This window comes from Drosophila albomicans, chromosome X (assembly GCF_009650485.2).
Source record: "Drosophila albomicans strain 15112-1751.03 chromosome X, ASM965048v2, whole genome shotgun sequence".
Classification (NCBI taxonomy): Eukaryota; Metazoa; Arthropoda; class Insecta; order Diptera; family Drosophilidae; genus Drosophila; species Drosophila albomicans.
Window position 1 is genome coordinate 3589202 of NC_047627.2, and position 26857 is coordinate 3616058.

General features: G+C 33.1%; 2 protein-coding genes and 1 long non-coding RNA gene across 8 annotated transcripts; 2 read left to right on the plus strand and 1 right to left on the minus strand.

The window, feature by feature from the left end:
• Positions 1-939: 939 nt before the first annotated feature.
• On the minus strand, positions 940-7236 carry LOC117570648 (WD repeat-containing protein 6). 4 transcript variants are annotated; one of them, XM_034252619.2, is made up of 4 exons: positions 7101-7236; positions 6532-6995; positions 6291-6455; positions 6022-6134 (listed from the first exon to the last, which is right to left on the minus strand). In XM_034252619.2, the coding sequence occupies exons 1-3, from the start codon at positions 7219-7221 to the stop codon at positions 6432-6434; spliced, it is 609 nt and encodes a 202-aa protein (XP_034108510.1). In that variant the 5' UTR covers positions 7222-7236; the 3' UTR covers positions 6022-6134; positions 6291-6431. The 4 variants fall into 4 exon arrangements, with proteins under 4 accessions (XP_034108427.1, XP_034108349.1, XP_034108510.1 ...); XM_034252536.2 differs by lacking the exons at positions 6022-6134; positions 7101-7236 and adding an exon at positions 940-5551 and having other exon boundaries at positions 6532-6663; XM_034252458.2 differs by lacking the exon at positions 6022-6134 and adding an exon at positions 1749-5551 and having other exon boundaries at positions 6291-6995.
• A 1236-nt stretch (positions 7237-8472) lies between these two features.
• On the plus strand, positions 8473-15689 carry LOC117570068 (stromal interaction molecule homolog). Of its 2 annotated transcripts, none has more exons than XM_034251518.2 (8): positions 8473-8570; positions 11205-11622; positions 11723-11886; positions 11951-12183; positions 12530-12645; positions 12715-12887; positions 12945-13539; positions 13610-15689. In XM_034251518.2, exons 2-8 carry the CDS (start codon positions 11313-11315, stop codon positions 13699-13701), a joined length of 1683 nt encoding a protein of 560 aa, XP_034107409.1. In that variant the 5' UTR covers positions 8473-8570; positions 11205-11312; the 3' UTR covers positions 13702-15689. The 2 variants fall into 2 exon arrangements, with proteins under 2 accessions (XP_034107409.1, XP_034107417.1); XM_034251526.2 differs by having other exon boundaries at positions 8481-8605.
• Positions 15690-17605: 1916 nt separating this feature from the next.
• LOC127565455 (uncharacterized) lies at positions 17606-19140 on the plus strand. 2 transcript variants are annotated; one of them, XR_007954758.1, is made up of 4 exons: positions 17606-17683; positions 17749-17910; positions 18668-18762; positions 18830-19138. It is a non-coding gene; the product is annotated as an uncharacterized LOC127565455 (long non-coding RNA). The 2 variants fall into 2 exon arrangements; XR_007954759.1 differs by having other exon boundaries at positions 17610-17683; positions 17731-17910; positions 18830-19140.
• Positions 19141-26857: the final 7717 nt, after the last annotated feature.

Sequence of the window (26857 nt, forward strand, 5' to 3'; positions counted from 1 at the left end):
GAACTCAACAATCATGGCGCAGACTAATATTGAATTTATAAATACTGCATCTAAGCTTATATCGGAGTTCAACGGTAAAGTCGAAAACGTACGTAGGACCAGCTTGAAATTGAATAGGAAATGAAAATACAGTAGACCAAATCATCACTCGACTTAAAAATAATGTCAAAGGTGAGTCTATTAATAATCTATCTGCACAGTTACTGAATCTTACGCAGGACAACAAAACTGCTAATGTCTATACCCAAGAGGTAGAAAGAATTAGCTAAAGACCTGGAAGGAGCATACATTGAGCAAGAATTCAGCATGGAACAAGGTAGAATGCTTAGTACCAAACATGCGGTGACAGCAATAAAGATAAATTGCATAAACAATGAAGTAAAAGCAGTTTTGCGTGCTCATTCATTCAACAACATGGATGATGCAATATCTGCATTCATAGCAACCTCAAACGAGATATCTGAAGGAACGCACTCCATCATGTACTACCAAAATCACTCTCAGCGCAGTGGAACTCGTGGGCGAGGTAGTTTTAGAAGCCGTAACTACAACAGAGGCGGCCAACGGTATTACAACAATGGTGGCAATAATAATAATAATTCTAATAACTCTAGAGGCGGCACAAACAGAGGCGGCTTAAATAGAGGTAACAGAAAAAACAATAACAATCAAGTATGAGTTACACAAAGTAGCTCGGAAAACACTCAAGCCCCCTTGAGCAACCAATATGATCGCACAAATATGCTTGGGAATATTATAAGTGCTGCGTCGGTATATTGTACCGTGTTGCTGATAGTCTCAAGGACGCACACTAAAAATAAGTTTTCGTTAGCTTTTTATTGCTTTTATAAAGAATCCCGTCTAGAGGCGGTCTTGGGACAATTCGGTAAATAAAATTTATAAGGTAAGTTTGAAAGGGAAACAACCTATGACATATTTAAGCACAAATAATTGCTTCAGTAGACATGGAACGGAACGACGAGTGAATAAGCTATCAGCTCTTTCCGACGTGGAGATTGAAAAATTATTAAATTCTATTGATTTTAACATTGATACGGATGGAGAAGAAGAATTGGAGAACGATTTGACTAATGATGTTTGCGGGGCAGCATTTCCTATCAATGAGGAAGATGAAGAAGCGATTGAAAAAGTGCTACATATGTCGGATTCTATGTTGGCTAGAAAGGTTTGTGTAACTTCAAGCGGAAGTTCTACTCCTTTTGCAAAATTGTTGTCACCCTCAAGTTCGATTGCGTCCAATTCACCTCAAGCACAGAAACGCAAACGTAAAGCTGCTGCTGAGCATAACACTGATCATGTTAAAGAAAGCACAATAGCTGAATGTGGATCTGTTTGGACTATCGACCCAAAAGTACCGCTTTTCAAAAAGATGTTGTGGCGCCAAACGAACCTAGTCATGGATAAATCAGCAATATCCTTTAATGAGCCTGACCTCGGAGAACTTAAAAATCTGACTGATACTATTATTGAACATATCACCCAAAAGGATGTCAATACTTCGTTTTCCACAACAAATTTAGAAATTCGACAATTTATTGGCATTCTATTTTTGATGTCAGTTTTTCGCTACCCAAATGCTTGTACATACTGGAGGGAGAGTACGCATTTGAAACAATATAAAACACAATGTCAAGAAATCGCTTTGAACAAATACGAGAAGATTTTCATTTTAATGATAACAGTAAGTTGCCCTCCAAGGATTCTGTCGACCACGATTCTTTATACAAAATACGGCCACTCCTGAATCATTTCAATGACAAGTTTCAATTAGTTCCGATGCGCCAACGCTTATCTGTGGATGAGCAAATTTGTGCAACGAAGATGAAGACCTTTCTTAGACAATACTTACCAGACAAACCACACAAATGGGAAGTGAAATTCTTCAATTTGTGTGACTCTTCTGGCTTTTGCTATAACAACGTTGTTCAAACTGGCTCACCAGATCTTGGTGCCGCAGCAAATGTAGTTGTTCAGGGAAGTACAGAATTCATGCGAAAGGCATAGCAGCATAGCAGCGGTGGCAGTCTCTGCTGGTGAGTGAGGTCCATTGACGAGTTACCGAATGTCGTGAGATAGAAAGAGATGACGATATAGGCTCAGCTTGAGAGAGAGAATGCTGGGAGAGCAGTGTTGAGCATGATGATCGATGAGAGTAGAGTTAGTCTAGTTTTGGTAACGAGTGTAAGCGGAACTCCCTGTGCTGCCGTATCAATTATAAAAGTTGATTGACAAAAGATGAAATAGCTCGGCTTCCGACATATGCATTAAAAGCGTTACCAAAGCCAGGCAAATGACCTAAATAAAATTTAAAACAAATGTATAGTAAACAGGAACAAAGATCGTAAACAAAATAAAAATAAATAGCTCAAAAATAAGTCCATTTGATTGGAAATTTATATATGTTATGCTTGCACATTTGAATAATTTATTTTACAATAAAATGGAATGGCACAATATGAATGCCGCATTAATAAGAATAAAAGAAAATTTTGATAAATCATACAAGTGTCTAGCACAAAATAGGAATATTTCAAACGAGACTATAAGTAGACACGCAACAATACAAGTTGTATGTTTTTACCAAGCTCGTTCCCTGATACACGACAATAAAGAAAAGTTTAACACTAACCATTGGTCGTATGTATCAATATTCCTTCATAGATTAAAAACAAACTTAAATAGCATAAAATCAAAATATTCGCTAGACATAACTATACCTTCGATTTTGAGCAATCCAGTGTTAGTCGAAGAAGAAACAAACAAAGACTTAGAGGCAGTAAGTGAATCTGAAATCGCAAACGGTTCAAATAAACGTATAGAAGAAGAAGATCTAGGCGATCTTACGATATCAGGAGTAATCACACTAACCGAACTATCTGATTCTGAATCAGAGTATATTACTGAAGTTAAAATCCAAATATGGCCATGTCACAAATAGAATTTCTTAAATTAGCCTCTTCACTCATACCAGAGTTTAGCGGAATGTCTGAGAATCTACAAAGTATCCTTGATACTCTCAATTTAGTGTATTCACTTAAAGGAACACGCGAAATTATAGCAGTCAGCCTAATAAAACTAGACTCAGAAATCGCTTCACGCGATTACCTTTTAGTTTAAAAATTGTACCAAAGAGAAGATCGCTCGATGTACGTAATTAATATTGAGGATTACTTATACTATATATTATATTATACTAACTAGATAAAGATAAATAATAACAATGTGACACAGGTATGTGAAAACATAGCTTATAGCAATATTACAACTAAATTATATTCATTGTGACAAATCTTCATTATTGCTTTGGTATAGTGAAACGTTATTATTATTCAACAATCAGTTTTATCCAGAGACAAAACATGCAGACCGGAACCATAAATATACATATTTGTGTTGTTGTCAGAGAGCAGCATGCCTTTTATATCAGAAATACAAGTGAAACCAATCCGAGTGCATTTCCTAGTACTTAAGTTCACTTTAAATATTTGCTTGTCATCGCTACACGTGTAGGCAGAGAGTTCGTTTTGACATACAAATAGAGGAGTTAAAGCGTTAATTTGGGCATTATGCAAGTGGGGGAATTCGGCAATTAGTTTTGTACTCATATCAGTTAATTTAATTTTTGTATACTTTAAATTTTCATCGTCGCCGCCGGATAAGACGTGCACAAAGTTATCGTCGACTACGGCACGTAATGAATTGATTCCAGCTGTGTGCAGCTGATGCTGAAACTGTTTCAATCGAAGACTTAGATCGAATCCATAAAGCATGCCATTTGTGGTTGTAATTAGCAACAGGTTATTGGCATTATCCAATTGCAACTGAAGAGGACAACGTTCAACGTCGATTAGATGTTCCACGTGTATTTCTGAAGGGTTTTCCAGATGCCAGCGAAGTAAACGAACTTTTCCATCCGCACTCGCCAAGTATAAAGAAAATGATCCATTTGTTGCAGTCTTTCGCAAAACTTGAATTGCCATCAGTCGGGCATCAACGGAATTAGTATTTGTTCGAATAATATGAGAACATAATTCACTAATTATTGGACCGTTTAAGTTGAGTCGATTGATGCACAACTGCGATCGCCCTCCAACAGAAAATATAAGCCAATCAATGTCCTCTGTGATAGGATATAATGCTAGATGTCGTACGCTTGAAATGTGCGTATGCAGTTCAGCTATTTGCATAGGGGAATCCCCGCAAAATTGATTGATTTTAATGGTATTATCATCGCCAGCCGATAGCATATATAATGGTCGGTCATCCTTGGGATGTATAAGTGCCATGATGTTGCAACTGCGTTTGTGCCATCGACTTTGTGACGTCGAGGACAGTAAGTGCTCAGGTGAGTCATTGTAAAGTGGCTGGGTGTGGCAATAGACCTGCTTTTGCTTGATATATATAATATTTAGTTGATTGCCTGTCAGTTGATAATCCCAGCATCGATGGCCACCACCGCACTCCAGCTGCAATAGCACATCGTTTTGACGGGACCATGCCACAAGGTGATTGTCATTGAATCCAATCAATACATCTAGTCTGGGCGATGCTTCCACCCATGCCAAGGGGACGCACTCTCGTCGCAGTATGCTTAATTTACTGTTGATCAAGCATATGCGCAAAACTTTTATAATTGGCTCGTGTCCGACGCTGAGGATGTGCGCGGAGTGGTCATCACTATTCAACAACTTGAAGGTATTCGAGCCCATGTTGCCATGCAAGGATTTAAGAGTATCTTTTAATTCATAAAGATGTGATTCCGACTCGTTCTGTGGCGTATAGAGCATAACATGTCCGTTGCGGGTGCTTAACAATAAATATTTCGATGCCACAAGCAATGCGGCTGTTATCCATGGTTCACGACCATTCGAAATTCGAAAACTGCCTTCAATTTGCATTGAATTTGTACTTGTTTCCAACGAAAGTAAGCGACTGTTGCCAAATTCGTCAGAGATGAGATATTTGTGTTGATTTAAAAAATGAAATGATTTGATCAGACCCTCAAGAATTGTGCCATTGTCGTAGAGTTTTTCAAAGTGATCCGTTTCGGCGTTATATCTGAGAAGTGTAACGCGTCGATAGCCACAAATTGCCGCAATTCCATCACTTGCAGTTAAGCTTGTAATTTTATAGGGGGAAATATCAATTTCAACCAATTTCCAAACATCAATGCTATTCGTTGTCCATGTCGATTGTGTTGTGTAAAACAAGCGATTCTTGCTACTTAATCCAATGATTGATGAAGAGCTGCAGTCCAAATATTTAATTTGTTTGAAAAACTCAGTTACGGAAATCTTTGGCATCAATCGTGTTAATTCCGTTTGCTTATCCATTAGAACATTGTGTAGATTATAGGAAGCAAGGTTACCTGTGGAGCCGGTGGTGTAGACTGTGCAGCTGTCAGAGTCAAAACCTAATCGCCATATGGAAGCGCCAAGCTGTTGGCGCCGCTTGAATAGCATGTCTCCCGCTTGACTCCAAACACAAATGTATGAATCTTCTCCTCCGCTTATAACAAAGATTCGTCCTCCTGTAAAATAACGTACTTTTTATTTATACACTTTATAAATTTGAAATTATTTACAATAATAATTAACTTGCTCGATTTAGACAAAGGGAAGAAATACCGAAAATTTTGAATAAATGTAGATTTATTTAAATTCGGACTTATTTGAAAGCTCTAATATAGACAAGTGCTTATTTCCATTAATTGGAACATGTAACCGAGCAACATATTATATTTCTTAACACTTAATAATATCTGTGCCAATGAGAAATAATACCAGAATGGTTACGAAATATATTTAAAAAAAGCAAGAAAGAAATGTATCGGTATGTTTTCCTACATTATTGTAAATAAAATCGTGTTAGATTAAGTGAATGAGCAGGAAAACAATGTGTTTTTTTTTATCAAAAACACAAAACGCGAGTTTCCTTTTGCTTTCAGAAATTTGTTGTTGACAATGTTTTCATTATGCAAAGAAAATGCACACGTCTGCAAAACTCAATGGCCACAAGTCGCGTTCATATTGGAATATGATACCGCTCTTGTTTGTTTGTATAAGCAGCGGGGAATGCTGCGATTCATGGCAATTACCACACAACAATGAAAGCTATTCGAATAAACAAAAAAATTCTTAATGTTTCCTATTCATGTTTGTATTAAGACTTTGTTCAACTGCAATTGATATCAACGCGGTCGATGTTGCTGGCCCAATTAGCAGGATATATTATATTAAATATAAATGTTATTGTATGATCCGACTTACCATATTCTATGATAATAGCACACATAACACGTGAAGTGTGTCCAAAACAACTGAACAATGGTCTAACGGCTTCTTTTGCATGCTGTTTCTCGTCCGGAAATTGCCAAAACTTTAAAGATCGATCATCGGAGGCAGTCACCATCAATCCGGAAGCCAAGTGATAATCTATAGAAAATACAACTCCATTATGTGCCTTTAAACGCCACAGAAGTGGATACGTTTTAGTTGGAACACAACTAACGGGATCGCGAGGCTGCCAAATCAATATCTCTCCAAATCCATTTCCACTTATAATCATCAGTTCGTCATATTGTGAGCCTTGTAAAAGCGTATGATAGAGCAAGGAATAATCAGTGCAACACGCCAATTCTAATATCCGGCACTTTGTGTCAACATGGTATTGTAGTTGCAATATTGCTCCATGAGACATGTGTAGTACAAATTCATTAGATTCGCTCTTATCTAGAAATATTGCTGCATTAATCCAGTCTTGAGTCTCGCCTACATATTGCAGCTGGAAGGGCATTTCATTCTTATCAGCATCATATTTGTACAGAGAAAATTCCGTCTCGCTGTGGAGCAGTAAAAGGCGAGAAGAAGCATTAGCCCGACTCATTGCAAATCCATGCACTTTTTTCTGAGCTGATCTCTGTGGCAGCTGTACTCGCGAATTGCCGTCGTATAAAAATGCCTCATTGCCAATAGCTACAAAATTTAAAAAAGATTCTTTAGGATTCAAATATCTAGATGCACATGTTTTAAATGCGAGCATACGGAAACGTCGTCTTAAAATGTACTGTTTGTACTTACCGGAAAATATAGATTTATGCGAAATACTTAATCCCAAAGCATCTGTAATTAAAGCGTGCACCGGTGCCATATTTATACTAAGCTCTATTTGAAAATGAGGCACAACGAAATAAACCAACATTCAACAATTGGTTAAACCCAGTGTGCCCATCTCTTGAACATATAAATATAACATGCGGCAATAATAAATATACTAAACAGTTCTGTTTCATTTTCATTAATTCAAAAATGTTCACATTTCAAAATATAAAATAAATATCTAAAAACTAAATAAGTTACAACATAGCTTTTAACCCACTTTCTATAAACAATTGTTTGTGGAAAAAACAGAGAAATCGTAAATTTAACAACATAAAATGACCCAGTAGTACAATTTTCAAACTTTGGCGCGTTTGTTGTGTACGATGACATCTGTTTTCGTTTCATCCCAGTAAACGCGACTAAAAAAAATACTAAAAATTATAATTTCTTATTTATTACATGAAGTCGTTATTTTTTTAAAGCAGTAAAATGAAATATCTACATTTGAATTTCCTTAAGCTACGAATTAAATTATAAGTTACTTATATTTCGAGGTTGTAAAAATAAATTATTAAGCAAAAACCCACTTCACATCTTTAAGTTGTAGTTCATTAAGTACGAAAGAAGCCGCAATAATCATAAGCGTTTTAGACGACTCGAAGCTATTCTATTATTATATTATATATATCTATTTATTTATTTCATATAGATTTAACAGCTTTTTCTTTTAATAATATAATATTATACTTTTTACATAATACATATTTATTAATATATTATTACATCAGAAATTAGATGTTTTCTACCAGAAACCCAGTTAACCGATCTATTTGGTTATATCGAAACTCTTGCTATTGGAAACAAATTTGGATTATGGTTTCAAAAATAATAAAAAGGAATGTCTGTTTTAACATTAAATAATTTTTCAGCCAGTTTCGTCCATTTGACTCATGTCTATCGAAACTCTAGCGAGTGGAACAATATGGACAAGAAACATCTATGCATGGGAATGAAATATTAACATATGGCGTGCTCTTTAAATGTACATGTGAATGGTTTAATTCAGCTATAAGAATTTTTTTAATTATATCATTATAATCTGCAATCTAGATGACTTATAAATTAAATATGCATATTATTTGTATGCAATCTGACGCAAACGTGTATGTAGTGGAAACACAGTTGAACTACGAATTCTGTATAATGTCGTTCTGTTTTCCATAAAAACAATTCGGCGCTATATTGCAACTGATTATTTTTATGATAGTTATATAAATTAGTATCGGAAGCAACTCTGCTTTTTTTTGTATTAGTATACGTATTGACATATGTATGTAAATTTATTTTAAAATTTTTCTTTCAATTACAATATTTATTTTAATAATTATATATTTGCTCCTTGTATACTCCTATAACCAAATAAAATTTTGTTTATTTAAAAACATTGCGGTAATTTCATGCAAAGTACATATGTACGTATGCATGTAAGTATGTTATTATTATCATTCCATTTTCATACGGTCGTATGTGCATAAGTAAGTAACGTAAAATGGATGAATCAGATGTGCATACAATTGTCTAAAACAGTTTTAAATGTGATACCACAATGTAAAGCCAGTTTTAAACCGCATATCAGCATACGTACATGCATGCATACTTACATATGTATGTATCATCAGACAGTGGCTATAGTAAATATATACAGATGTATGTACATACAATGCATGTATAATCATGGTATTCATAATGATCTTGTAAACGAATGCTGTGTACATACAAATGTCATGTAATTTTGAAAATATGTATGTATGCATACATATATTTTTACATACGTGCATATGTACAATATATTTTCAGGCTCTCGAGCTAACGAATTGAGTAATTATTGCTGTCAAAAGGTTTTTAGTAACTTTATTAATAAGTATATTACAGATGTGACCATGTACATACATACATATGTACATATGTATGTACAATACATTCATAGGCATATTTATATTTTAGTGGATTTGAGGAGGTGACAACGTTATAAATCAAACAAAAGAAAATCGAGTGTTATGATCCATTTGGCCTTGAATACAATGTCATGATATTTTATTACTGAAGCTTTCTCATTATTACATGTTTTTTTACAAGCATTTTGTATGCAGAGTAAGCAATAGCGACAAGTTGTTTGCTTTTTTTTTTGTTGCCCCCAAATGTTTACCAAATGATATCAGTCGTTATCGCAAAGGCAAACGCTTACCAAGAACCTTACCCAAATAATATGAAATGCGTATTAATATTGATACCTTTTACAGAGAAAAATTGTTGCCATGTGACCGAATTTTGAACTGCTTAGATGTCGGTTGGTGCCTCTTATTGCATGTTGTGTCGCAACTCGAATACGATCTTCAATCTTGTGTAAAGCTGCAGGATCAAAGAGATTCCTTCCATTCGTATTTTTTGACCCATTCACACTCAATAAAATGAGTCTATTAGATTTGTCAAGCAGAAGATTTCCAAAGTAGAAGTATACCAAATTATATCAATATCCGTCTGACCATCTGTTCCAACCAAATTTGTTACATATGATCATATCTACGTTAAGATCCATCGAGATCAACAATATAAGTAATTGATTTACAAAAATTTGTGAACGATTGTAAAATAAACAACAATTTGGTATAACTAAATCCAGCTATCCAGTTTATGATACAATGCTAAATTTTAATAGTAATTCTAACGTAAATAATACAATGTTTTTTTTAGGTTTTTAGATTCTACGAATATATTATCGTAATAAAATGGGATTAAGAGTTAGCAGCCGGCGGTTAAAGCTTTCATAAATCAAGACTTTTCTTATCAAAGCAATGCTAAGATAATAATTTACTTTCGTCGTTTGGTCTAAGTTTCGCACTTTTTATATTTCAAGTCAAATTTGAACCCTCACTGTTATTTATTTTTTTTAACAATTGATCAGTAGATTTTGCTGATAAACTTCTTGAAGCCTATTAAGTGACTCGATCTGATTGCTGATATAAATAAAATATATCAAATGGCTCTGATGATTGGTCATTTATTTCTATTCAGAGAGCAGATGATCTATGTTTAATTAAGTTGATTCGCGATTCTTTCTGGACATGGGATGTGGCCGTATTTGCTTTCCAACAATGACCTCAAGACAGTCTGAGTTTATCTTTCATCCATCCTATAATAAATCAATTATTATTTTGGGTACTCTATGCGTAAGCTATTACGTCTCTACTCCAATCAGAAAGCTCGTCAATTGAATATAATTGTATGAGAATCAAAAAATAAATCTTTTTTATATATAATCGGGATTTGACATAACATAAAACCTGCAGTTGTCAACTGAACATAAATTATTTTTAGGGTTACCCAGAGGTTATTTCATGGCATTTTCACATTTCGGGGCTATTCTTTGATATTACTCAAGAATTATAAAAGACCCACCCGCAAATAATTTTGGGTGAAGTTCTCAAAGAGTTTGAATTATAAAACAAAATTTACTGATAAGGGTTCTGATAAATCGTTAATAGCACTCATATTGTGAAAAAAATTATTTCACTTGAAACAGTTCTCATTTAACAAGTGGTTGTCGTTAAGCAATGAAACAGAAAAATCGAATTGTAATAATCCTAAATACATTCGAATTGTTTTGTAATAAATCAAGAGTTGAGCAGCAGCATTTTACAAATTTATGTGTTTTTTTCATCTGTAGCAACCAATTCGGAAAACAAAATTTTAAACAAAATGTGACAGTTATAATATACTCTGTGCCTTCAATATTGCGCACATGTGTTTCGACTCATGTCGATTGAAACTTTCGATGTAAACTGTACTTTTGCGCTAAGAAATTTGTGTAAACCAATTGAGCATAGTTTATATTATATAAATATAATAAAGTGTTTTTAATTAAAATTGCATTGTTAGAAGTTATTATACGAGTAAATCGTAGCTTGTTTTAATTGACGTAAAATTAAAAATGTTTTAATTGACAGAAATAAACTTTAAGTTATGAAGTTGGCAGTTGTATTTATATATAAATCTACCATATTAACTGTTTATTTTATTTTGCAGGTCACCGACTGGCCCAAGCAGACTCTAACACATAGAGAGAATCAAACAAATTAAATGTTAAATCGAAGGATTCCTTAAAATTAATTTAAACTAACGCTGTTAAACAAAATGCACGCCGTTTGGAACTACTTGTTGCTTATATGTCTATACTGTTTATCAGAAAATACTTGCATTGCGACCACTAACAGCGTATCTAGTGTTAGCGCAGACACCGAAATAAGTAAAAAACAAGAAAATCCAAATGGCAAACCAATTGTGCATACAACTTCACCTTCACCTTCAGCATCGCCGCATTCGGAGGCCGTGCAGTCATATTCTGTAAGTGGTGACAATTCTCCGCATTTTGAACCACATCATCATAAGAGCTCATATAATCTCTTGAGCGAAGCGATGTCGCAGGCCGTCAGCAATGAGTTTAGTAAGTTAACATAATATTTATTCGTTTATAATTGATGCCCAACGCATTATTGATCTTAAATCATATATCTGCAACATTTTACTAATAACCATATTTATAGGTCCGATAAACAGCGGCTCTTCTGACAACACTTGCAATAGTGAGGATTTTGATTGTTATAATGGAAACGTACAGGATCGCCTCGGAATGGAAGCTATTGCCAGTTTACATCGTCAATTAGATGACGATGATAATGGAAATATTGATTTGAGCGAATCGGATGACGTAAGTAAAGCTATGTGCTCAAATTATTAAAACACAGTAATTAATCTATTTTGTTATTTTATAGTTCCTTCGCGAAGAATTAAAGTATGATTCTGGATACGAGAAACGTCAAAAAGCATTTCATTTTAATGATGATATGCATATTTCTGTTAAAGAACTTTGGAATGCTTGGTTGCGTTCAGAAGTTCATAATTGGACTATTGAGCAAACCACCGATTGGCTAGCACAGTCTGTTCAGCTTCCACAGTATGTTGACTTATTTAAATTACACAAGGTTACTGGAGCTGCTTTGCCCAGGTAAGTTGCGTGTTCCATTTCAAATAGTATCAAGATAAACCGAAATATTCTAAGCAATAAATACACATCCTCATGGCGGGATATCTTAATAACAGCATGTGAGAAATGTATACTAATTTAACTAATGTAAGCAATATTTTTGCTGAAGTTTTCGAAAGCCTTTTTTGACTCTCTACCGATAAGCTTTCTAATGTGTTTATTTTACGTATTGTATGCTAGGCACATTTTAAATTATTTATTATTGTAGCGTTCAATCATAAGTGTTAGCTTAATCTTGTATTAATACAATATTGTGTATCGTATTCAACTTAAATATTAATATTTACATTAAAACGTATACTTCTAGATTAGCTGTTAATAATCTACATTATGTCAGTAATGTGCTTGGAATAAAGGACCCCATACATAAGCAAAAAATATCTCTTAAGGCTATGGATGTGGTATTGTTTGGACCGCCGCGAGGTGAGTAGCAAATTTCATTAGTTGCTAATAAAACAATTATTATATTTGGAAATCAATTCACATTTACAGAGACGGGCACTCGCTGGAAGGACTACATTCTTGTTACGCTTCTATTAAGTGCAATTATCGGATGCTGGTACGCTTATCAACAAAACAAAAATGCCAAGCGTCATTTAAGGCGTATGGCACAAGATATGGAAGGATTGCAGAGGGCTGAACAGAGTCTACAAGAGATGCAAAAGGTATAGCTTCGAAATTTGGTGATAATACTTAAGAACTAACAATATGCATTTATTTAGGAATTGGAACTTGCTCGTATGGAACAGGAAAATGTGGCCACGGAAAAAATGGACCTCGAGCGACGATTAAAAGAAGTGCCCGTAATAAGTTCGAGTAGCTCAGATCTGGAAGTACAACAGCTGAAAAAAGAAATTGAAATGCTTCGCAATGAACTGACGCGTGCCGAATTCGAGCTTGTCGACAATTGTTGGGCGCCCCCACAGCAGTTGCAGTCATGGCTCCAATACACTTATGAGCTGGAGAGCAAAAATCATCAAAAGAAACGCGTGTCGGCTGAAAAGCAACTGCAAACTGCACGGGAAGCCTGTGAAAAGCTGCGGAAAAAGCGATCTAGTTTGGTGGGTGCCTTTGTTTCGACTCATGGTAAGAGCATCGATGACGTAGACCGTTCGATTGTGGAAGCGCGCAACGCTCTTGGGGAAGTCACTAACGAATTGCAGGAACGTCTTCATCGCTGGAAGCAAATTGAAACGTGCCTAGGCCTGAGCATTGTTAATAATAATGGATTATCCTACTTGGAGAATGTTTTGTATAATCGCAATGGTGGCATCACTAACAGCACAGGTGGTCTTAGTTCCTCAAAGGGTTCTAGAGGTTGGTATTTGCATTTGCCTTAATATTTCTATATACAAAATATCATTACAATGTTTATGTACATTTTTAGCTCGTATTACAAGTAGCACCGATGATCTGGACGATGAATCAGTACAAGGTAAGATGAATTTTGAGAATTTTTCTCTGCTTGCTACGGAGTAAAATTGTTGCGTTGCGAATGGAAACAAAGAAAAACAAAAAACAACGCAGGATACACCTATCTAGCTGGCCCCTATAAGTGATTGAGTACCAGACATATGCTTAAACAGCTATGTTCCATACATATATTTTTTTTTTAAAGCTCATTTATTGTTATTTTTTAATCGCGTCTACCACACTCAACCATACGAAACTGTCACCGAAACTTAAAAAAAATTATCTCTTCATATTAGTAAAAAACTCAACATATTTACCTTCATATGCACTAACAAATAATTGAGTTCTATTTGACCAATATTTATTACTAGCATATTAAACTAAAATAAAATATTCTGAGTAGGATACATCTATAAATACCATATTTGCGTACAGAAAAATCCAATATCTTCCAGATGCATGGTGAACGTTAAAGTTTATTTGCATACTTTTGCTACATATATTAAAAAACATCACACAAAGTGTGGCCTGTATAATGCTTAATTATATGCAGGTATTTAAATATAAATCTACAATTTTGTGTATTACTTATCTAATATAATTATTGAACTAATTCGGCAGTCAGAGTTAACGTATAAATACATGAAATATTCCATTATATTTATTATATTTAGTATTTATGATTCATTCGAAAAACTGATTTTAAATGTAAAAGTCCATAAAAATCTTTAAACATGGTGCTCCCATTCTTAAGAAGCAAAATATTTGAGTATTCAATATACATATATTTTGTAATTATTTTTTTGTTTTATTGTACTGTATCATTTTATTATTTTTTCTTCATGGTATACAATTTCCAGACGCATAAATAATATATTGTAATGAACATGCAAATTTTAACAGGTCTTACAAGAGTTGCAAGTGACACATTCATCGGTGTTTTTGAATAATGCATCTTATACGGTTCATTATTTTCATGCCATCACTTGAAAATAAAGCTTGAAGTGAAAAATACTTAAGTATTTGCATAGTTTTTTTTTTTTTTTGTTACTTAATACATTGTTAGTTGCATTATTCACGTATTTATATATGTGCTGAAACTTGATTACTATGCTTCATATATCACTAAATGTACATATGTATAAGTATTTATGTACCAGATTTTTTTGTACCCAAATCAAATCATTTGATAATGACTATTATAATGGATCCTTATTAAAAGTGTGCAAATACACTCCGTGCCAATTGAATAGCAATACTAATAATAAGAATTTGGACTCGAGCTGTTGTTTCAGCATGTAAAACGCGAATCTTTGAGATAATTAAGAGAATAAAATGTTTTCCATTTGCGAAAAAACTAATTGTTTAACTGTTAGCTATAAGTTTTGTCCACATCTATAAATTCCTTTGAATATAGAACTGTACATTTTGAAATTACCTTTTGGACCTGGGCATTATCACAGCACTGTCGTCATAATCGAAATAAATAAAGTATCTAAAACAAAAACAAAAAAAACAAACTCCACAGTGCTCGATTTTACTTAATCTCTTAATCCTATTATATTGGTCCAGGTCCAAAGTGTAAATATACGTCAGGGTATTATCAGGTGTAGGGAAAATTATTGGTGATATATCACTAAGCTGCGTTATTTTCGAAAAAAAAATGAAAAAATAGTTAAGAGCTATTGTAAGCAATAAATAAAATAATGCAATGTAGCCAAATCAGATTTTAGAAAACATTTTTTATATGTGCTATTCAAGTGGGCGGACTGTAACTATGTACATGCTATCAACATTTTTTTTTACATTCAATTTTTTTAAATTGTAAATTGTTAAATAAATTAGAATAGAACAAAATACTGATTGGGTAAGGTGTTGTCTCGAAAAATGTAAATAAACCATTAAAAAAGATAAATAGAATGACCAAACTAAGTTTTCTATTGGTGGCAAAGCCACATTCGGATTATTGAATGTTCACATTATAAAATAAACAATAAAATTAGTCTAATGTGCAACTTAAATAAATACATAGTATATATAAACTGTGGAACACATATACCATATTTATTTTTGTATTGTATTTAAGATCTGTTCCAATGAATGGATATTATACATATAATTTTATGTGAATGCATGCTAAAAGAATTGGATACACTTTTCATAAGCTTCCCTGTATAGTAAGTATGTGGAACAAGACTTATACTGCTTTGGTCTCCCAAATTAAAACAAAATTAGTCCCAATTTAAAAAAGTGAATAAATCGGATTGTGGGAGATTTTCAAGTACATTGATATCGCTGAATTCTATAAACCAGTTTCATTGTACTTAAATATAATAAAATGCATTAAAAACAAAATCAAATTATTTCTTGATCAGTGTCAACAGCCTTGACGCACAGAGAGATCTCAGATGCTTCACATTTTAATTTCGTAGCTTGCAAAGCAATGTTAAATGTCTATTGTTGTATTAATGGTTGCCAATGGAAAGATTTCAACAATTTTGTAATTTAACTTGTTGAGAATCGGTATTTTGATGTTGAAGAGAATATGTTATCTGTGATACGATGTTTAGAATTTAAGTGGACTATAAATGTTGACCAACACATTCACATCTACATCGAACTCGTGCTCTTCTGACCCGCGAATCTCAGGAAAAAAAACTCCACCTCGCTATTCCACCAGGCGATGATATTGCAGCAAAAAACGACATCATTTGAGATCGAGTTAATGTTTTTAAAAAAATTATGTAAACCCAAATGTTGCAAGCTATTGTAAATCAATTTTATGTTATCTTATTTCATTTTATTAAAATTTGACAAATCATAAAGTGAAAATAAAGTGAATTAAACTTACAAAAAATGTTGGTCGTTGTTGTTTAAATATATTTGGATCGATATCAAGAACTATTCCAATCAGTAAGTATTACGCAAAGTGTGCAAAGATTTTCTATAAAGAAATGGAGAAAATTATAGAAATTGAAGAAAAAAAATTATACTGGACCGCGGTTGTATAAAAAGATAGTCTTTTTTACAAGTTGATGCGTCGAATATAAATAAATAATGTATATACATAGATATTCGAAGTTATCAGCACCAACTCAAATCTGAAATACAGTATTTAAGATTACTGTAAATTTGTAGAAATTATTTGAGAAACACTTTTGAAGAACAACAAAAAACAGATTACTTACTACGGCCTGTTTTGGCTGACAATCTAGTATATTTTGTACCCTATGGTATATTATGAATGTACTATTAATATACCAAATAAAGCCATATGTGTATTTTTGTAATATATTAATTTGGTGTATTTTAATAATACCGCACTATTCAAAATGGGTAGCGGGTATCTCATAGTCGAGCACACACTCGAATGTAGCTTTCTTACTTGATTTAAAATAATATTGCAAACATTCAAAGCTTTCTTGAAGAATCTCCTATTGTTGCAATATTTTTCTAACCACAGCACTACTGCGAGATATGCTTATAAGCTCCCATTGAGTACCTGTTTATATTTATTCCAAACAATGTCACAAATTTATATACATACAATGTATTTACTGCATACTCCAATGTACCAAGATGGAATGTACACAATGCACAAATACATTGATATCTATAAGATGGAAATGTGATCTACACATCGGTATACAATGTATACTTTAGAAAACATACGATCATATAAATATTAAGGGAACTATCACAGAGGCATAAAATACGTAAGTACAGATAAACAGCGCGCACTTCTGTCGGATCAGCATAAAAACATATACATAGGGTAGTATGTATGTAAGTAGTCAGCTTGTCGCATATGTGTGTGTGTTTTGCGCACTTGTCTCCAAACCTATATGTGTGTTTGTAATTCTGCCTTTCATTTTGAATGTGTGTGTATATGAAGGAATATTGGCTATGTAGAAAAGGCTTCAGACGATTTGAATTTCAAATTCGTAGATTCATTTAACATTTTGTGGCCTTTCGGACAACACCAGAAGCGGAAGTCTTCAGCTCAGTAATTATTACGATACAATACTCATATTTTCTCTCACAAAAGGTGAGCTCAAACTAAAAAAACAAAGCAATACTTAAAGTAAAAAAAAGTCGAATTACAAAAATTAGGCGATCCGCGCATTAAACACAAATTTTTGGAGTTAAGTACATGCGATCTGTAAATACTGTGTACGGAAATAATGCGGATGCAGAGATGACATTTTCTAGTTACGCTGGCGAGCAGGAGATATACATATCTGGAATGGATTTATCTGAACAATAGCCGAAATTGTAAGGTGAGCTGTTTTATATTAAATGTATATACTACATCTTTTTTCCATGACAATTTTTTGTCTTGCATGCAAACAAAGTGAATTTAAGCACATTTTTTTTTACTTCTCAAATACATATGTAGATGTTGCTAAGAAATCAAACTCTTTAGTTGAGTGATTGCTTAAAAAAGTCAGTTTAGTTTCTATTCTATTGCTCATCATCGTTTTGTAAAAGATTTTTGTGCACATAATTGTAATAAGCGTTGAGCTTTTACTATATCTAGTAATTCTAACTGTACAATCAGCTTATATGCAGCTACGCATGCGCAAATACTTTGAGTTAACATCACGTGATTCTTCTTTACTTTGCAATGTAAATCATAATTTTCTAATAATTTGCTTATTGAATGATGTTTAATCGCATCTACGCTTGCGAACTTTAAATTAAAACTCTATTCGACTAAGAATAAAATCAAGAGATAATAAAAATTTAAATACTGTCCATGTATTCGTAAACAGCTGCAAACCTTTTTAAAAGAATATGTTTTAATTTTTTTAAAGTTGAAAATAATATATTCGTATATATTTTGTATGCACGTAGATAATCTTAATTTATCAATTTTTAGAACATAAAAACGTAGGGTTTTTTAATTAACTTCTACAAATTCTACATTTCAGTAGTATTATGATTGCAATGTTGTCAGATATTGTGATGAATTAGCCAAATTGCATTTCAATTGTGATTAAGACTGAAAGTTGTAAATGAAAACTCTTAGAAATAAACATAATGCCGCCATCGCGATGACTGTCCATCGAGTCCATCGTTTTTCCGTAATATTTCTGATTGCCCTTTTCTGATGCCAAAATAAAGGTATTCATATTTTTGACAGTAGTAAGTAAACTTACAAAACTTACTGACTTCATTTATGGATTTGCAGTTATTATTGGACCTTTCGGGCTGTTGTAACATTGGACTGTGCGACACAACTGTAATAAATGATAATTCAGCTTCATAAATAATTCATCAACGGAAAAATCTTCAGATATATATACAGAAACTGAAATATAAAAAAGTGTATACATCTTAGTACGTGAAAGTGAAGCAAGAAATCGATAGACTGCGTATTCTTCAATCAACTAGATATTGAAACTGGAATACTGGAATATGTTACATCAACAACTGGAATATAGCAACGAAAGTAACAAAGGGCAAGTAGACCGCATTATTGTGTGCATACAACAATTTAACTTACAATCGCGATTAATACTATATTGCAGAATTTCATAATAATAGTATTCATAGCAGAAAGATCAAGAGAATCAGTTTACTGCACATTTTGCAATTGCATTAAGAGATCAACTGGGAAAGAAACTTCTCTAGAAAATGAGCAAATACCATATGTTTAGTTAAAAAACATTAAAATGTACGTAGTAAGAAATATAAGCGTTCAAAAGTTCTAGTATAATTCGGCATAAAAAGAAACTAAACTGAACTAACTTTAATCTAAGCAATCGAAGGAGACATTTTAAAAACTTAAGGAAACAAATCATTTTTTGATAGCCTGTTTGTAAACATTTTATGCTCATATAAAATAACAATCCATTAATGAAGAATTGTAAATTTAAGAAATAATATAAATTAATGATTGCACTTGCATAACAGCCAATAATCGACTGTTAAATTAGTAAATCTAATATTGTATATAAAATTCATAAGGCTAAATCCATAAATAGCACTTATTTAAAAGCAAAAAACAATTTCCGAGACTTCTATCAGTAACACAATATATGGATATATGTAGAAAGATAACAAGATACAGATAGTTAAACTAAGATACTTTTAAACCAGACACTTTGAACTTTAATTTTGGTTGGCTCCAAAAGAATTTTATATTTTGGCACAACTCACAGTCATTTATAATTTTCTTTTCAAGTTCATGCTTAATGCTTTAATTTTACTGCAATCTATTCAAGTGTTTTATTTTATTAATTTTCTTTTTACTGAATGAGGACGAGGATTATGATACCATTATCGTTTAATATTATCTTTGAATATGTTTTGTTGAAATTTGTTAAACAATATGATCAAGTTTTTCATTTAAGTACTCGTAATGAATGATTTTCCTTTGACAATTGAATTTTTCGCCCTTTGCGCTTTTTGACTTGTATCGTTTTAAACCTTATTGCAGTTTATTTTTTCTGTTTATCATTATTATGATGTAGAGAGAGTTTCGTTGAAAAATGTTTTCTGGGTTTCTTTTAATTCATTTTAGATTATCTATGTCATTTAACCCAGTAGTACTCAAATTTTCCATTCATGAAATAAATTATTTTTGCTTCAGTATGTGTCAAAAGTGAATGTTCTAGAAAAACTTTTACTTTTGCACGGATCGAGTTTTATAGGATAACATCCTTGGACCTCCTAGAGGTGACTTTTTGATTCTACTTTGAAAATTGAAAAACTTTGGTGCTTTACACAAAACAATGGTTCACTTCTCATTATTGTGATGGGATATTAATATCTTGAAAATATTTATCTGCAAATATACTTTATTGAGTGTTGCAATTAAATGAGTTATTTTTCTATTTGAATTTATATTTTACTCTCGGTAAACAAGTAATATCATGTACGTTTCTTTTTGTAACATTTTCTTTTCCGGTAATGGGATTTTGATTTTTTTGTTTGACTTGTGTTACTTTTCGGATTAGTTGTCTTCTTTAGCAGTGGAATCTCAATCTTTCCTGGTGGAGATTGTTTGTTTTTAGTTTTTGCGATATTTTCGATTACAGCGTGGCTGTGATTTGACTTTTACGTTCTGATAGCAAATTTTTATATGTTCAACTTCGGCATGTAGTTTTACCGAGAAGTTCCAACTTATTGACGATTCGATTATCTTATTGTCGATTCATTTTTGTACTTGAACTTCAATTTCTTATTTTTGGCTGTGAGGATTTCTATAATTTCTTATATAGATGGGTTCATCATCCTTCAATCTTAGTTTTTGCTTGTAGAAATGGTTTGTGGTTATTGATTCGGTTTCGAGTCCAAATATGTGGTATCACTGTACTGGGTGCACAAGTAAGTTAATTGTGGCTTGAACTGTGTTGGAAAATTGTTTGCTAGTTGAGATAAGACAGTTTTTTCTATACATTCTAGATTGTTTTGAACTATGTCGTAGCTCGAAAGTGGTTCATATGACAAATTTTTAATATCTACTACTTGATCGGTGGTGGTCGTATTCAGTAATCGGACAAATGCATTTTTGGTTGTTGCGACTGTGTTCGCAACATAAATACCATGTTGAATTTCCTGGTTAGGTATTAATATACTTTCTTCATCTGATAGATCTGATAGATGAATCTTTCGAACAACTTGGGATCTTGCTGGTAGAACAATGGAATTATTATCAGAACTGTATCTTAAGACCAAAGATTTCATTATGATTGAAGTCTAGTTGACAATTGAATTTTTTGATGAAATCAATGACTATTATTCCATCACATGGTATTGCGAAATGCAAATCTTCTATATGAAAATCTTGTGGAATTATATATTTATCTGTCTGTATCTCAATGGAAATAAAGCCTTTTGATTGAATTAGCTCTGTTTGTTTTTGCCTTTTTGTTTATTTACAACAATGTGTTGTGACTTGAGGCTGACAAAGTGTCGCCGCTCAATATGTATGTTATATGCTAAGTACGTGTATGTGCATACACTATATCTCCCTCCTTTTAAAAATAACGTAATTATATGTAGTTATTTTAATGCTTATTATAATATATTTATTTTATATATTTTTTTTTTTTTTTAATTATTTTTATTTTATATATAATTTTTTTTTTTTTTTTTTAAATCATTCTTAATAACGATAGAGAAAATGATGCCATATAAGTATGTATGGCGCCATAAGAAAACAATTATGAAGTAAACTTTTTACGTATATGTGCATACACTACATCTCCCTCCTTTTGAAAAATACCGTAATTATATGTAGTTATTTTAATGCTTATTATAATATATTTATTTTTTTTTTTAATTATTTTCTTAATAACGATAGAGAAAATGATGTGTACAAAATTAATTATGTATACTTATGGAACATTTAATATATATATGTATGTTATATAAGTATGTATGACGCCAAAAGAAAACAATTAGGAAGTAAACTTTTTTATCCTATCCTTATGAACTGTTTGTTTTTTATTATTACTCATTATTATGATGTTATTTCTATCTCCTATTTCCGTCACTTTATATGGACCAGTATATTTATAATCTAGCTTATGACCCGTTTTATTTCTTAATACGACTTTATCGCCTATTGATATATCTATGGATTTGATTTCTGATCATACTGTATTTTATTCTTTTTCTTATGATCTTCTAGCATTAATCTAGCTCTTTTGGATGCTACTTCTAATCTATATTTACTTGCTTTAGCATAATCATTTATATTATATATAGTTTCTATACTATTAAATTCTTTTGGTAAATTATTTGTTTTACCAAATACTAGCTCATATGGACAATAATTATGTGCCATTGAGGGGGTCGTGAGCTTATGGAGCTTTTACAATTTATAGAAGCAATTGGCACACATTATGACAACAATTATTAATAGCATTATATTTACGAATTTCAAATCAATTTTATTTGGTTCGACTTTATTTATTACGTTAGTGGAATCCACTGACTTAACGTCTACTAATCCCATTTTAGGTGTACTACTTATAAGAATTTTGATGGTTTCTCTTAAATTTTGTTTTGTATTTTCAAAATTTTCATCATATTTACTTATGCTATTATTTATAGAAAGTGAATTTAAGTTTGCTTTCAATTAGTTTAAAAAATTTTGTTCATTATTTGGTTACATGTATTTTCCAACCTAGTGTTTGTGTAGCTTTACAGGCTGCACTCTAATTGGGCAGATCTTTTCCGCTCAATTTTACAATTATTTTTAATATGTATAAAAAAATATGCATCGTAGTGCATTCAAAAAAATTATGCAACGCAGTGCATTAAAAAAAAAAATTTTCGCTCTTGGCAGCTCTGTCAGTTCTGGATGCTTGTTGAAGGGGCGCCGGTGCTGGCTGCACAGGTGTACTCACAATGCGGTGAGCCTAGTGGTTCCTCGCAGTCGTTAGGGCATGTCCTCCTCAGGGCTGGTATCTTTTTTGCTGGCGGTTGAGATTTTAGATTAGATTTGCTTATGTTTTTAATTGCAGGGTAGGTGGTTATGGGCATCGGCTCTTGGTTTTTCTTTTCTGCTTTTGGTTTTCTTTTCAAGAGTTCCATTGGTATATAAATCGCTAACATCATATCTTGCAATAATTTTCTTACCATGCTTGAAGAAACATAGCATATTTTTTATTTCCCACCTAATTTTCCTACAGCTATACGGGCTGCACTGCTATCGAGCAAAAAGTGTTTCGCACGATTTTACAATTTGTTTTATATTAATTATATTATATTTCTATTCTATATTTAGCATTTGATGATTCCTGCACTCTTTGAAGTGCGGCCAGCTTCTGTGCCCTCTGTGGCACTGTCGGTTCCTTGGCCAGCTTGACGTGCGTGGCGTTGCCGGTGCTGGGTTGGCACAGGCTTTTTGCTTCTTCTATTCGTTTGTTGATTCCTTCATTTGCTTTTTGCTTCTTCTATTTGATTGTTGTTGGCCAGCGTGATGCGCGTGGCGTTGCCGGTGCTGGGCTGGCACAGTCTATTGTTGTTGTTGTTGTTGGTTGCACGTCGCAACGCAATGTGGGGAGTAGAGCGGTCCCTCGCAGTCAACAGGACATCTTTTTTGTACTTTTTTACATGAAAATCTGACTTTGGGAAATTTAATGATAAAGTGCAATGAGTTAGTGGACTGAAGAACTTTTACGGACGAGACAGACATAAGGTCACTTATTGGTGTGTTGGTGGGTTCCTCTAACCAAATTGATTTTAAGTCTGCATGGTCTAGAATGTTTGGGCTAACAATGTTAACTTTTGCAAGAGAAATAGCCAACATTAAATTTTGCAACTCCATCGACAACATTCTGTTTCTAGCCAATAGAGTTTCGTAAAGATGGCTTGTGTCGATGTGTGAATCTTTGGTTACTTTTAGAATTTGGTTGACTGTGGAGGTTAGTTTATTTATTTGGTCCTGAACTCTGGTGTTTATTTCCATTTGCCTATGGCTAGAATTTATTAGCTGCATTTCTATAAATCTAGTTTTTTCCAAATCGCTTGCATCAGGCGTACCCGCTGCAACTTTTAGTATGGACCCTAGGAAGTCTATGCTTCTCGCGACCCTATGGTGTGTACCTAAGGCTTCTAACAAGTCCTGTAGGTGTCCTGTATCTACGATCAGGAGCTTCTTCATGTGAGACTGTGGGAAAATGTCGATGAGTTTGACCGTTTCCTCCACAATTTGTTCGTACTCCGATAAGTTCGCAGAATGTTTGACATAAGCAAACTCTTCCCATACCAGGATCTGTCCATCTATAATAGGGATGTACTTCTCGTGCGTGTAGTCGGTGATGTGCGCCGAAGTCAACGACAAAGAAAGGACAAGTATGAGTTTAAACCTGTGGAGTGAAATGTGTGTTTTATTTTTACTTTAGTTTTTTTTTTCTTTTTTCTTAGAGAGGTTACCCAGCACCAAATAGAAGATTGAAAGAAACTTATGCCAAGGTGGCTAAACATAAATACGCCTAGTGCAGTGTACACCCGATATGTATGACATATGTACATATTACACTGACTCTACCAGAGACTTTGCCAAGTCTTGTTCTTGAACTTGTATATCTTCTTCTCTACTAGCCTCAAATTTTACTGGTGTATTTAGAATAGACGGCACAGTTAGATTAAGATTATGTTTCTCTTTTATACTTTGGAGATTATTTCTTAATCTTGTCAATAACCTCGACGTTTCTGACCAATGTTGATCGGTTAATACGTCTTTATGATTATATATTAATATTCGAGCTTCATTAAAGCAGTCGACTAAGGTTATTGCATGTCTGTCTACTGTGTCTTTATGAGTTTGTCTTGTTATATCAACGTCACAGTTGGTAGTTCAATCTTTTAGCTTTTGAAGTTCAATTGAATCAACGCGTGCACGTCAGTGCAGTATTGGTTTGGTTTTCATAATGTTCATTTATTTTGAGTAAAATGTTCTCTTACCCTAAGTACAAAAGTTCAGCGCGCACTGCATTATATATTTCTTATATGTATATACTTATGCTTAGGCGACAATGGACATGCATGCTTTGTCTTACATAAATACTTTAGAGTGAGAGAGAGAATTATGCACTTATGCATAGGGCACTGGCGGTCAGCGTGCATATGCTGACTTAGCCGAATTCACAACTGGCGGATCATGTTACGCGCTCACTTGAGTTTGTTATTGTTTATTACGATTTGCTGCACAAAGTGTCAAACACAGTGTACACTCGATGCAAATGGTAATCACAGTGTACACCCGATATGTATGACATATGTGCATATTACATCTCCCTCCTTTTGAAAATAACGTAATATAATGAAGTTATTTTAATTTATTGTTTTAAAATGTTTACAAATTTAAAATTGAAATTTTGAAAAGGATTATACTTTATCGTTTTTTTTTTTTTATTGAAATTGAAATATAAAATTTGATTTTTTATTTTAAAACGCAATTATATATATTTTTAATGTAAATAATAAAGTAATTATATATGTATATATTTTTTTTTGTGTTTTGGTTGATCAGGCCAAGTTCTTTTTTATTTAAAAATTTTTTTTAATTGAAAATTTTTAACCTATCCTTATGGACCTTTTAGGTTTTGTTTTTCTCGCCTTTAATTACTACGTTATCTCTGTCTTCTATTTTAACTACTGTATAAGTTATTAAGCTCGTCACTCCAGTGATGCCAAGTCGATGTCCTTTAGAAATCCTTGGTCCTGGGAGGTGGATTATGGTGGAGGAAACTGTTCCTCTTTAATCATAGGCCTTGTGGCTCAATGAAGTTTTCAAATAAAGAATCAATTGTATGACGGCAAGTGCCGGAGCATTTATTCAACAGTCAAGGCTGCTAGGTAAAACAAAACTGAATTCTTATGAAATAAACATTTTAAAACTAAACCTAAGAATCCCCAGTGGAAAAGTACTGGCATGCAGCTCCTCCTACAAATCCGTCGTTGCTTGCTCAGCATAACGTGGCACAAACAATCATTGCGACACATGAAATCTTATGCGCGCGGGTCGCTACATAACTTGCTGGCCCGCGCATGCGAGGGCAGTTGCTTGTTAACTTATAGGGTCCTAAATATACTGGGTCCAATTTATGGCCAGTTTCGTTTTTTAATATAACTTTATCTCCTATTTGTAGTTCGAAATCTATAGCCTTTTTATCATAAATTTCTTTATTCTTAGTTTTGTATTTGTCGAGCATTATTCTTGCTCTTTTATAGGCTGATTCTAACCTAAACTTAACTTCTTTAGCGTAATCGTCTATGTTATATAAAGGATCTATTCTATTTATAGTACTAAAATCGTTTGGTAAATTATGCAATTTACCAAAAACTAACTCATATGGACAATAGTTGTGTGCCATAGAGGGGGTCGTGTTGAAACAGTATACGAAATATTGAATCCATACGTCCCAATCAGTTTTATCAGCTGATATATAAGATCGTATATATTCATTGAAAGTTCTGTGACTTCTTTCAACTGTTCCAACTATCTGGTGGTGGTGTGCAGTAGATGTTATATTATTAATCTTTAAATATTTGCACAAATCATTTATAATTGAATTCTTATATTCCGTTCCCATGTCCGAAATAAACGTCTTCATTGGACCGAACTTCAGAATAAAAGATTCCAAAATTGCTTTTGCTATTGTTGTTGCACTTTTGTTTGCAACTGGTATAGCTACTAAATATTTAGTCAAGTCACATATAAGTGTGACTGCATATTCATTTCCATGCTCTGACTTTG

Bases quoted from the DNA above. Each gene is read 5' to 3' on its own strand.
- LOC117570648 (XM_034252458.2), bottom strand. From the start codon at position 7,221: ATGTTGGTTTATTTCGTTGTGCCTCATTTTCAAATAGAGCTTAGTATA. The intron at 6,996-7,100 runs GTAAGTACAAAC...TAAATTTTGTAG, and splicing joins GCATAAATCTATATTTTCCG to CTATTGGCAATGAGGCATTT. The intron at 5,552-6,290 runs GTAAGTCGGATC...GTTATTTTACAG, and splicing joins TGCTATTATCATAGAATATG to GAGGACGAATCTTTGTTATA.
- LOC117570068 (XM_034251518.2), top strand. From the start codon at position 11,313: ATGCACGCCGTTTGGAACTACTTGTTGCTTATATGTCTATACTGTTTA. The intron at 12,184-12,529 runs GTAAGTTGCGTG...GTATACTTCTAG, and splicing joins ACTGGAGCTGCTTTGCCCAG to ATTAGCTGTTAATAATCTAC. The intron at 12,888-12,944 runs GTATAGCTTCGA...GCATTTATTTAG, and splicing joins GTCTACAAGAGATGCAAAAG to GAATTGGAACTTGCTCGTAT.